Below are 12,507 nucleotides of genomic sequence, written 5' to 3' on the forward strand. Positions count from 1 at the left end.
AGTCCAGACAGGCCAGGGACTCCGAGGTGGCCAAGAACAGCCTTAAAATCATAGCAGTCCAGTCTCAGCACTGTAGATGAGGGGACCGAAGCATGCCCAGTTCTAGATCCGTTTAGGAAAGAACCTGTTCGTCCTGTTCTAGTCCTTGTCCCTTCCCTGTTAGCTGCTGTCATCTGCAGATTGCTGGTTGCTGGCTCCTTAAAGATCATTTCAAACAGGGATAGCATTTTATCTGTTTACTTGTTATAGTTATGTTTATTTTATCTGGGGAGGGAGGCGTGCTCATATATGAGAGTGTGCTCGTGGTGGTCAGAAGACAATTTTCAGAAGTCCTCTTCCCCCACTGTATAGTTCCAAGAACTCCAACAAGTTTTCAGCTTGGCAGCCAACAGCTTCACCCACTGATCTCACCTGTTCATTTTTTTTTTTTTTTTTTTACTTTGAGACAGAGTTTCATTATGTAGCCCCGGCTGCCCCAGAACTTGCTTTGTAAGTCTGGCTATCTCTGAACTCACAGAGATCAAGCCCTCTTCTGTCTCCTGGGAGTGCTGGTATCAAAGGAGAGTGCCACCACCGTCTGGCTATAGCACACTTTTAATCCCGTACCTGGGAGACAAAAATAGGTGGGTCTTGGTGAGTTCAAGGCTAGCCTACAGATTGACTCCTAGGTGAGCTGAGGGGAGCTGCTTAGAAGAGGGGACCCTTATGCTGAAACGAAATGAAACCCAAGCTCATGTCTTTGCACTCCGTGGCAAGGTGGCTCCTCTCTGGATATTGGGTCTGAGTTGGGGAAAACTTTAAACTTGAGAGGTCCTGAGGACTCCACTAGCAAGAGCTCCACGTGGTCGTTTGATCACAAGGACAGCCAAGTGTGGGGCTGCATCCGGTGCTCTAGGCAGCGCCTGCCGTAAAATAACCACCACCGAGGACTGGAACGAAGATGCCCCTGCTGTCCTCTGAGGAACACTAGAGCAGAGCCTCGGTCTTCCTCAGCAGGACACTTACTCCGGTCACCCCGGCTGTCACACAGCAGCGGGTAGGGGCAGGAAGGAAGATGCGCTGACCCCCAGCGGAAGTCCAACCACTTTGCTTCATCATGGAAATGCATTGGCCTGCTGGGTGGGAATTGTTCCATAGTCTTCAAGGGGCAAGCATGCCGTGTGATCCTGCGCTGGGCTGCTCAAAGTAGGAACTTCACCTTGTAAAGCAGAAGGGTGGGTTTTTCCCCCCTCCTTCTTCTTCTTTTGCGGTTTCACACAGCAAATGAGTGTCAGTCTCCACTTACCGATGAAGTGAGACGTCTGGCGTGGAGGCGTGGGTGTGTCCCGAAGCTCTGGCCCCGCCTCCTCCGTCCCTCTCATTTGACTGGCTTTACTTAAAAGAATCTTCTCAACTGTTTCCATGTGTTGGCAAACAGTTCGGTAGAATCCAGCTTCTGGGGAACCAGCCTGCTGGCATGCAATGACATTGCATCATTGGGCCCCGGAACCAGACATATCAGCTGCAGAACGAGGAGGACCCTGCTCACATCACCGACATGAGAGGCACCGGCATCAGAGAGGGTGCGACTAAGGTGAGTGACTGATGGGTCTTTGCAACGGTTTGACTCAACTGGTTTTATCTTTGGGTCTCTAGTGAACACGAAGGATAAGTTACTAGTGGCAGGCGAGTTTGGAGTGAGAAAGCTTTGCTCTTTACCAGTTGTTGGCTTCAAGATAACTGGAAATGATGGGGGCGAAATCAGGAGGCGACAGAAAGTCCAACTCCCAATGTGTGTCTTCACCACCCAGAAAACTTCTTATTCTCTCTCTCTCTCTCTCTCTCTCTCTCTCTCTCTCTCTCTCTCTCTCTCTCTCTCTCTCTCTCTCCATCCCGAAGGTGCTTAGTGTGGCCCTCGGGGGTATCTCACTGGCTTGGGGACTCACTTCTCTTGAACAGAGAGAGCTTAGACCTTGGCTCTACTCTTGCTGTGTCCAGCAAGCACACCCTTGGACTGCCTTCATGTTCCCTTTGGTATTGGGGACTGGAACGCTGGTACAAGGTTCTGCAAGTCTGGGCCGTGAACCAAGAGACGTTCCTACAGTATGTATATAGCATGGTGCACTGCCAAGCCAAGAAGGGTACCAGCGCTTGAGATCTGATTCAGTGTCTATAGTACTTGCTATCCAGGCATAAGACCCTGTATTCAGTACCCAGTACCACTAATAAAAAAAGCATGGAGGCATGTACCTGTAACCCCAGAGATGGCAAGGTAGTGACAGCAAGGTCCCTGGAGTTCTCTGGCCAGCCTCCCTAAGACAAGCAACTCCTGCTTCAGACACAAAAAATAAAGTGGGTGGGTGAAAGAGAAGAATGTTGTAATGTCAGCCTTTGGCCCGTGGACACACACACACACACACACACACACACACACACACACACACACACACTCGGTGGGGAGTGTGGAGTGAGCACAAGGAAAGTGAAGCTCACAGGCGATGCTTTTCTGTCCAGTCCTATTCTTTCAAAGAATGCTAGAGACAAAAGAGCGTTGAAACAGTTGCTAAGAGGGAGGCTGCTTGCCAGAATTAAACGTTGCTTGTCATTGTGATAGTAACAAGTGTGGGGGCTTGGGATCCAGGGCTGGGGTCTGTGGGGACTGCTTGTTTAGATGACTTGTAAATATCTGAGCTGAGCTCTTGCCCCACTGGCGCTGGGGAAATTGAGTGGTTGATCGAGCCCCAGCAAACCTTTCACCCAAAGGTGTTTGTTCCCGGCAGTTCCCGGCAGTTTCTCCAGTGTATACAGCATCTGTCTGTAGATAAACGGATGCCAAGCAGGCTCTGCCTCACTACTGCTGTTGAGCTGCTTGAAAATAAATAGCCAAGCCTGCACTCTTCCCTCCCGGGCTGGGGATGTAGTTTCGTTGATAGAGCGCTTGTCTCACAGGCACAAAGACCCTGGTTTTGTCTCCTGCAGAGACCTGTAATCCTGTCACTTGAAGACAAGGTGATGGGAAACTCAAGGTCATTCTCAGCCATGGCCATCTCAGGTTTATGAAACTCAGACTCAAAGCAACAACAGGACTTACTTTGTCCCTGTGCATTTGACCTGTATCTTTACCTTTACGTCAATTTCATGAGCCCATTTGAACTTCAGACCATAGTCACAGTCTCCAAAAGCACCCTTTCCACCTTTTTGGCTGCAATGCATGGGTCTATTTTGTCCAGTTCAGGCTTCACCCCAAGGTCACACATTGTACTCTTTGCCAGGTCTTGTCGTTCCTTAATCTGGAATAATCCGTTTCCTATTCTTCTCTCATGACTTTGTCGGCTCTCTCTCTCTCTCTCTCTCTCTCTCTCTCTCTCTCTCTCTCCCTCCCTCCCTCCCTTCCTTTCTTTCTTTTCTGAACTGCTGACGTGTTTTTAAGATCTGAAACTTGGTTTTACCTATGCACCACCCATTCTGTGTGTCTTAGATGTCATGGTACCATCTATAAGCATCTATGTATGTACATCCGGGTATCAATTTGCAGCCTGCTTGTCTGTTTGATGCGGGTCCCAATAACTAACTGGCACTCGCTGTGTGTGCACCAGGCACTCCATGAGCATCCTGCTAGCCCTCAGTCCCTCAGTGTGTCGGTTCTACTTGCAGCCTTCCCACGCGAATGGTGTTACACTTAGCCTCGTCTCGTACATGAGGAAACTGCCCAACGCCCATGGGCAATCAGCGGTCCTGCCAAATCAGAGCAGGCAGACGACATCTAGCTCCCCAGCTCACTGCGGTCTCACCTTAGACACAGTAACCTGTGTCTACAAAGAGCCAGCTCTCAGCTCTCGCTCTAGCTGAAGATGGGGGGGGGGGCAGTTGGGAGGGGTTGTTGCTGACATTTCAAGGCCAGCCTGGGCCACATAGACCCTGCCTCGAGGTGTTTCTCACTTTGCAGGGCCCATGTAATGTCTGTGGCGCCATGCCTATTTTTTAAGACTCTTTAAAATACGTTCTTTTTTTTTTTTTTTAACTCATAGCTAGGCCATTGAGATCTGGAGCTATACTCTCAGGTCATGAAAGACAGCCCTTTCCAGTAAGGTGGTGCCTGAGTGGGGACCTCTGAGTGGGGACCTCTGAGTGGGGTCCTAGTCTTCATCTCCTAAGCCAGAATTACATATTACAAGATAAAACATGTATTATATTACATTGTAAATTGTGACAAGCCAGAGGAGCCTCCAGCTAAATATTTACTCCATTTCTTGAGTGTCTATGTAGATGCACACAAGCACGTGTATTTCTCCCCTCCCCTTCATGTGCCTTACTAGTTAGCCCAGGCTGGCCACCAACTCCTAGAGATCTATCTGCCCCTACATTGGTGGAATCTAAGGTATGCACACCACTCTCAGTTTCACCTCCTTTTCTCACATAAATGAGCAGGAGTAGTGAGGGAACGTCTGGGCTTGTCACTATTTACAATGTAATATAATACATGTTTTATCTTGTAATATGTAATGTAGCATGTAATATAATACAGTCAACATATAAAATAATCACCATGTCACATGTGATATGGTCAGCATGTAGTGTAGTAGAGTCAATACTCCGCATCAGATTGCACTGGTAAAATTGATCTGCCAGTCGGCCTGCCCTCGTTAATTCATTGTCTTGTTTTTTTTTTTTTTAATGACATTTTATCTATTCCGTTTGTGTGTCTGGAGGACAATGGTGAATGTCATGGCATGTGTGTAATCGAAGGACAGCTTGCAGGAGTCACTTCTCTCCTTCCACCACGTGGGTCCCAGGGATTGAACTTGGTAGTGGGAGCCTTTCATCACTGAGCCATCTCCCCGGTCCTCATGTGCTTCCTAAACATGCTTGAGAGGGCTACACAGGGAGGTAGTCCTCTTCTTTGGGGCACTTAACTTCAAAGCCCCTCACTGTCACCCAAGGCCACTTACTCATTTAGATGCCAAGTTCAAATCTGTCCTCTGGGGTAAATGAGCTGTGTGTTTGCAACCGCTGTGGCTGCCTGGTTGTTTTATAAAACGGGGGGGGGGGGGTGGGGGCACTTAAAATTGTGTGTGATATTAGCAATAGGAAACCCTGGTGACCTCAACATTTACACACACAGCAGAGGGAAGTCATGTGCACAGCCCCGTCATGAGCCAGTCATCTCCTTCACTGGCCCACTGGCTGGCTGACCCCTGCTTAAGAAGTGCTAAAAATGATTCAGTGGGTGGAAGGTGCTTGCCACCAAGCCTGGTGACCCTAGTTCCATCCCAGGACAAGACAAGAGGGGAGAGCTGACTCCCATAAGTTATCCTCTGAGCTCCACATGTGTGCTGTGGTGCATGCCCACGCATGTGCACACACACATACAATAGATACATAGACAGACAGACGGACAAACGATAAACTTGTTCTAAAGGACGAAGGAGCTGCCATTGTTCACTTGGGAATTTAGAGGCAGGAGGATCTTGTTTGAGACCAGCATCTGTCTCAGAGGAGAACCCATTTCAAAGGAGGAAGAAAAGGGAAATCAGTGATTTATTATATATGAGTTCTTATTTTGACTTCTTGATGTCTTTAAAGCTGCCTTATTGTCTGGGCAGCTTACGACACAGCCTGTGATGTCAGAAGTAGGGAGGGAGAGACAAGAGGATCAGGAGTTCAAAGCCAGCGTGGGCTACACGAGATCCTGCCTTCCCCATCTGCAAAGACACTCTGTGTGCTCACTGGTCTCTGAAAGGGCTGCTCAACGTGTCCTTACCACATTACCGAAAGTGGCGGGCCCTGCATTCACCTTTAGGAACATCTGCCTTCTGAATGTTGGGGATTCCGTCTCAGAGGCACCAGACCCCCTCCCCCCTCCATTCTCAGGAGTCTGAGCAAAGACTGAGTGTGAAAACAAAGCCATGGAGGCTCCTTTCTCTTCTCCTCTCCTGCAACCTATCTCATGGGTCCTCCATTCAGCCTCCACCTAGGGTCTAGATGCCTCTCTGAACCTCTATCTAACCACGCCCCAGCTACCCCACAACCCCCCACACTCCCAGGCTCCCCCTGGACCCCACACACACCCATCATCTTCTTGCCCATCTTTATGTAGCAGGACTAGACATTGTCTGGGCCCGCTTGATTCATGGTTGGTATGTTTCTCTCTGGAAAGACATTGTGGGGTCCAGGGCATATGACATGACACAATGCAACACGCAACGCTTGACTTGCTTCCAGTGCTAAGGGTGTTTCCAGCAGTGTGTGTAAACAGCAGGTACAGAGTAAATGCCTCCTGGTCTTGTGTGAACAGGCAGTTACAGAGAAGCAGACAAAGCCCTTGCAACACAGCTCCACCGCAAATACAGGAGCAGTACTTCCTAGTTCCTAGTTGTCAGGTATCTGGGGACAGAGGTCACCCTGCACACTCAGCTCTCTAGCCCGCACACCGCTCGACCTGGATTCTTGAGAAGTGGCCCCTCCTCTTATGTCCACATTTAAGTTTGAGCTGTTAGGTTTAAAGTCAAGATCACAAGGACCTTCCCTCTGAGCTGGCCAGCGTGGTCCCTTCATCGTCTTGTGAGGTGAAATAGTACAAGCACATGACGAGAACCCCCCAGCAATGTCTTCATTGTTTAACCTTTCACCCCACACGGAGGCTTTGGGCTGTGGGAGTTCTAGTGCGTGAGAGGGCTGCCATTGTGGTTGGACCAGAGCAACAGATGGAGTGAATGGACTCAACGGTTTCAGGTGTAGTAAGGTGGCCTGACAGGTGACCGGCACAAAGAGCCACCGTGGAGATGCAGTGCCAGAAAGAACATGTCAGGCAAAGGAAGGAGCGTGTGCGAAGGCCCTTTGTGGGGACTGAGTCCCAGGAAAGGCCAGAGTAGAAGAGACTGTCCGGAGAAGAGGCGGATGTGGGGGTGGGGGTGAGCGGAGTACTGGAGCCTCAACTGCTGTGTCAGGATTTCAAAGTAGGAAAAGGAACTGCTCACCTACACAGAGCAGATGACACCCTCTGACTGATGTTTGAAAACACTACTCCGGTTGCTATGCAACGGAAACTGAGTGAAGAAGGACAGATGCCTAGAGGTGAGCTAGAAAACTCAAGGCCAAGGGTTTCGATTCCATTCTGGATAAAAAGTATCCTGTGCCCATTGTCCTAGAGAGAAATCCATTTCCTCTGAACTTAGTGGGCGGGGGCAGAAGACAAGGGGCCCCCCATTCATTCTATACATACAGAGGGTGACCCCCATTCATTCTATACATACAGAGGGTGCCCCCCATTCATTCTATACATACAGAGGGTGACCCCCCATTCATTCTATACATACAGAGGGTGCCCCCCATTCATTCTATACATACAGAGGGTGGCCCCTCATTCATTCTATACATATAGAGGGTGGCTCCCCCATTCATTCTATACATATAGAGGGTGGCTCCCCCATTCATTCTATACATATAGAGGGTGGCTCCCCCATTCATTCTATACATACAGAGGGTGCCCCCCATTCATTCTATACATACAGAGGGTGACCCCTCATTCATTCTATACATACAGAGGGTGACCCCCCATTCATTCTATACATAGAGAGGGTGACCCCCCATTCATTCTATACATACAGAGTGTGGCCCCCCATTCATTCTATACATACAGAGGGTGACCCCTAATCATTCTATACATACAGAGGGTGACCCCCCCATTCATTCTATACATACAGAGGGTGGCCCCCATTCATTCTATACATACAGAGGGTGGCCCCCATTCATTCTATACATACAGAGGGTGACTCCCATTCATTCTATACATAGAGAATGTGGCCCTCCTGAGTGCGGGGTAAAGGCGTGTGCTACCACACCAGCTCTCTCATTAGTTCACTGACAGTTCGCATTCATTTATATGAGTCTATGCCACACTCGCTGTCCGTTCTCTCGTTTAATGCCCTTTATTCTCCGCACATCTCATTTCCTACAGAAGACATTTTATTTAAGAAAGAACTAGGAAAAAAGACTGTCACGGTCTGCTCTTGGAGCTTGAGACATGGGCTGGCCCTTGGGAAGTTCAAAGGAAAGTGATCGCAGGCCAAAGGAGAGAAATGGGGAAGCGGCCATGGAAACACAGTGCAGTCCTCCTGAGCTGCAATGAGTAACCAGAGGAAATGACAGAGGCCCAGAGGGGAAATCGCTCAGAAAAGGAGGAAGGTGGAGGCTGCTAAGAAAGCTGCCTCAGAGGAGGAGACCGCTCTCCAACATGAGTTGCAAGAAAAGGGGAACTACGGTTTCTTCGGTTTTTTTAGGAACCGTTTCCAAAGTGTGTATTTGCTCATGAATCATCGACTCAGCCCAGCGTTGCGCTGTGCGCTCAGCAAGTTGGAGCTTAGCTGTGATGCCGGGGCCTGGACAGCAGCTGCAAGCCTAGAGCTGTGAGAACAGCCTCCCACAGGGGCAGCGCACAGCATTAGCCTGCTCTCCACACTCAGAGAGCCTCTCTCTGTGGGGCTACAGGGGGTGGCTGTAAACTCTTGTGTTCCTCACTTTCCTTAAACTTCTATTGAGAGAAAGAGTGGAGGTCAGAGGACAGTTTCCAGGAACCGGAGAATCCTTTGCTGTGTGGGTCCTGAGGGTTGGACGCAAGTCGTCAGGTTTGACGTCAAGTACCTTTCTTCACAGAGCCTTCTCCCTGCCTCGGCACACGTTACTATGTTACTATGGGTGGCCAGGCTGCTTGTCTGCTTCTGGTAGGGGAGCAGGATTGGAAAAGAAAGCACAGGGTCTCTACTCCCAGAGATGAGATGCCTGCGCCTGGTTAACAGGAACAAAGTACTTTGTGCAATGTCTGCTCCAAAAGCTTACCTCAGCTGAAAGAGGCTTAAAAACCCAGGTCAGTCGCTAAAGTCTCCCATCTCTAGGCTGCTCCCTTTTCCTGTGGGTGCCTCCCGGGGTGAGGGATCAAAAGCCACTGGAAAAAAAAAAAAAAGGACCAGGCCAGCGGCAGGAGCCACCCTTTAGCCTTGGCTGAGTTGATCTGTGATGCACCCAGTAAATGGGTGTGAGTGGGCGGGCGCATGCTAGCAGAAGAGCGGCCATAGTAGAGTCCCTCGCCGGCCGACGCTGGCAGGAAAGCTGACCCCACAGGGTTCCTGCCTTCCCCTGCATCCCTAGCCAGTGAGTGATGCACCTTGGGATGCAGTTGAATGACTTGAGCCAGCTTTGAGCTCTCCTTGGTCAATCAAGTGGACAAGTCACATCCCTCAAGGACCTGTGTCTGGCAGGCTTTTAGGTGGGGCACCCAGGTAGTACTTGACATGCATTTGTAAATTACATGTAATTTACATTGCATTAATATACATGAAGGAAAAAAACTACGGCTCCTTAAATCTGTACTGTTTGCTTGGTTCGTTGGTTTGGTTTTCTGAGACAGGGTTTCTCTGTATAACAGAGCCCTAGCTGTCCTGGAGTCCCTCTGTAGCCTAGACTCACTCACAGAGATCCACCTGCCTCCTAAGTGCTAGGATTGGGGATTTGGCTCAGTGGTAGAGCGCTTGCCTAGGAAGCGCAAGGTCATGGGTTCGATCCCCAGCCCCGAAAAAAAAAATAAATAAAGGTGTGCACCCTCACCCCCAGATCCCACCCATTATCATACATCAAGCACAGAGTGGGCGTGGCAATGTCTGTGGAGGAGCAGTGTGAGGGGCTCAGCAGCTCTGCTCCCTCCTAGGTTTCTCTTAGGCCACGCCACAGAGAATGAGTCACTCCGGGTCCCCCAGTGGCCTGTGAGGCCTTTACTGTTCCCTGAATGTAGCATTCAGAGGTGTGGTAGCTCACAACATGTATGAATCTGAGGCAGGAAGATTGCCACCAGAACAAGTACAAGGTTGGGATGTGCTTCAGAGCAAGCCAATCAGGGCTACACACTAAGACCCTGCCTCAAACAATGACAGCAAGCTCTGAACTTAGACCAGGAACCCCAAGTAATACCTGTTTCTACACACACACACACACACACAGACACACACACACACACACAGACACACACACACACACACACACACACACACACACACACACACACACACAAAACAATAAATAGAAGTCTGTTCCAGGGAGTGGGCAAGACCCAGCCCTCTGGGAACCCAGTGGTCAGGCTTCAGGGGAAGAAAATGCTTCATTTCTAATGGTGGTTTTGGAATTTTCTATGGCCGCAGCCTCTTCCTCATAGGAGGCACTGCCTTCTACTGTAGAAGACATGGTAAAAATGTGGCTTTTCCATTAGAGTCAGCCGGAAGAAATGACCACCAGGTGGGTCGGCACTCCCTCCCACCATGCAGATGTCAGCTTAAGTCTGGACATCCGTGAGGAGCGGTTTTTGAGTGAGGGGAACCAGGAAAATAAGGAATCATCCCTTCCTGGGTTTTCCCTTTCCTCCTCAATGAGGCCTCATATTCGTGACCACCGGCTTCATTTCCTTCTTTGTCCCTGGTGCCTCTGGATGAGGTGGCCACCATGGCTGTCTGCATCCAGAGGAAGTGCAGGAAATCCAGGGAAAGGTGTGTGGGAATCTGGACCCAGGGGCCCTTGGAAGCTTTGGTTTCTGTCCAGAGAGACAGGCCAGAGCCCCATCAGGCACACTCCTCTGTTCCTGCAGGGGCCCTGCTGAGAGGGAGGAGCCTGAAGCAGTGATCTCCACTGGTGTTGCCTCATGAGGAGGCCGTGGGGTGACTGCCTTTGTGTCCATAGAGGACCGAGATGAAGGTGACCACGAGGATGGCCCTCTTGTCTGATGCTCTTTCCTCACTGCAGACGCGAAGGGCCCTGGGGTTATTTTATATGGTTCCCTGAGCCTCCAGGAAGTAGGCAAGCAGAGTTTCCAAAAGAGTGATACATTGGGAAACAGGTTTGGAAACAAAAGTAGCAAGTCTATATTTTATTTTGAAGCTACTTTCTTTGTATCTGGGAAGGTGTGTGAACACCGGAAATCTCAGGCTGAGAATTGCTACAAGCTTAGGGGGACCTGCCTGGGCTACACAGCAAGTACCAGGCCAGCCTAGGCTACCTAACAAGAGCCCCCGGTCGAAGACAAAACAAAAGGTGACATATTGCCCTGGTTTTTTGTTTGTTGGTTTGTTTTTGTTTTGTTTTTTAGAACCTAGATGTCACATTACATAAAAAGCAATCAAGGAGGGAGGGAGGGTCCGTCCCAGTAGCAGCCTTCCAGATAAATGGTGCCAGGTCACTTTCTGCACACTCCTGAGACTGTCTGGAACTTTCAGCTCACTCCTGACAACTGTTCTTTGACCTCCAGCTACTTGGCAGTGTTTCTGAGATCACTCAGAGGCTGCAGTCCCTCCGGTCTCTACGTCTAGGAATCACTTGCCTGTTACCTCATTTAACCATCTCAAATCCCCTTGCTGATGGAGTTCAGGATGGAGAGAAGCTGTCTGGGAGCGGGCAGGGATCTTTACCACATGAGACAGCTGGATATGGTTGATTCTGAGGGCAAGTTCTGGGCAGGAAATAGGAAGCCTTTTTGCTATTTTAAGTGACTCTCTCGGTTCCCTCTAACTCATGGAATTTTACTTCAGTGAAAAGACAGCTGCGGAAAGATTCTCAGGGGAAAGTAACAGTTAAGGAGCAGCTTCATGGTGGGCCTTTGGGGGTGCAGACTTTTAAATCTCAGCACTCCCATGAGGCAGAGGTAGAGGTAGAGGCAGAGGCAGAGGCAGGCAGATCTCTGAGTTGAAGGCCAGAGTGAGTTGGTCTACAAAGTGAGTTCCAGGACAGCCAAGGCTACCCCAAAAAAACCCTGTCTCAAAAAACAAACAAGAAGCGGCTTCATGCTAGCCCTGGTGGCACAGGCTTGTAATCCAGTTACATGGGTGATGGAGGCAGAAGTATCACAAGTTCAAGGCCAGCCTGAGCAACTAAAGGAGTCTGTCTTAGGAGAGTAGAAAGACATCTGGAGCCTGGGGTGCTTTGGGCCCCAGCTTCGAGCCTCAGTAAGGAAGAGACAGAAGGAGGGAACAGAGTTAGCCAGGGAGGGAGGAACAAGCTCTTTTCTTCTTCCAAAGGGCAGTAATGAAAAAAGAGAGACAAGGGGAGATGGAGTTAGAGAGGACCATGAATGGCAGGTATTAGGGAGAGGTAGGAAGAGGGGAGGCTGCTGGCCTGGCATTCCCTTGCAACTGTAGATCTCACAAGGGTGAAGAAAGCGGGCACATGACTCCTTTCAGTGGTGTCGGGAATGTTACTGAGTCCTGCGGCTACACTGTGGCTACTGTGTCCCATCGTGGCAGCCCCTTCCACCAGCTGAGCCACCTCTCCTGCTGGATATTTGCACACAGAACCCAGAGCGTCATACAGACTTGCCTAAGCTGGGAGTCTCTTCCAGCGGTAAGGACCTGACTATCCGTGCACCTGCAACTGCATTCTGTCTACTTTAGCAGGTTAGGGTCCACTGTCTTCTTTCTCAGTGTGCCTTCACTATGAGCCAGTCCTGGGGCGGCAGGAGCAAACAGTGTCAAAATCCAGTGGTTGAGGCAGCAGCTC

General features: G+C 49.9%; 1 protein-coding gene across 2 annotated transcripts in view; it reads left to right on the forward strand.

Moving 5' to 3' along the window:
* The first annotated feature begins 439 nt into the window (after positions 1-439).
* Cass4 (Cas scaffold protein family member 4) overlaps positions 440-12,507 on the forward strand; it is a 39,992-nt gene continuing 27,924 nt past the window's right edge. The window contains exon 1 of one of the 2 annotated variants that reach the window (XM_039104651.2): positions 440-1,573. In XM_039104651.2, the coding sequence (XP_038960579.1) occupies positions 1,538-1,573 (36 nt within the window). In that variant the 5' untranslated portion in view covers positions 440-1,537. The remainder of the gene's footprint in view (positions 1,574-12,507) is intronic. The other variant, NM_001413236.1, reaches the window with a different exon arrangement.

The sequence above is a fragment of the Rattus norvegicus genome, chromosome 3 (assembly GCF_036323735.1).
Source record: "Rattus norvegicus strain BN/NHsdMcwi chromosome 3, GRCr8, whole genome shotgun sequence".
Lineage (NCBI taxonomy): Eukaryota > Metazoa > Chordata > Mammalia > Rodentia > Muridae > Rattus > Rattus norvegicus.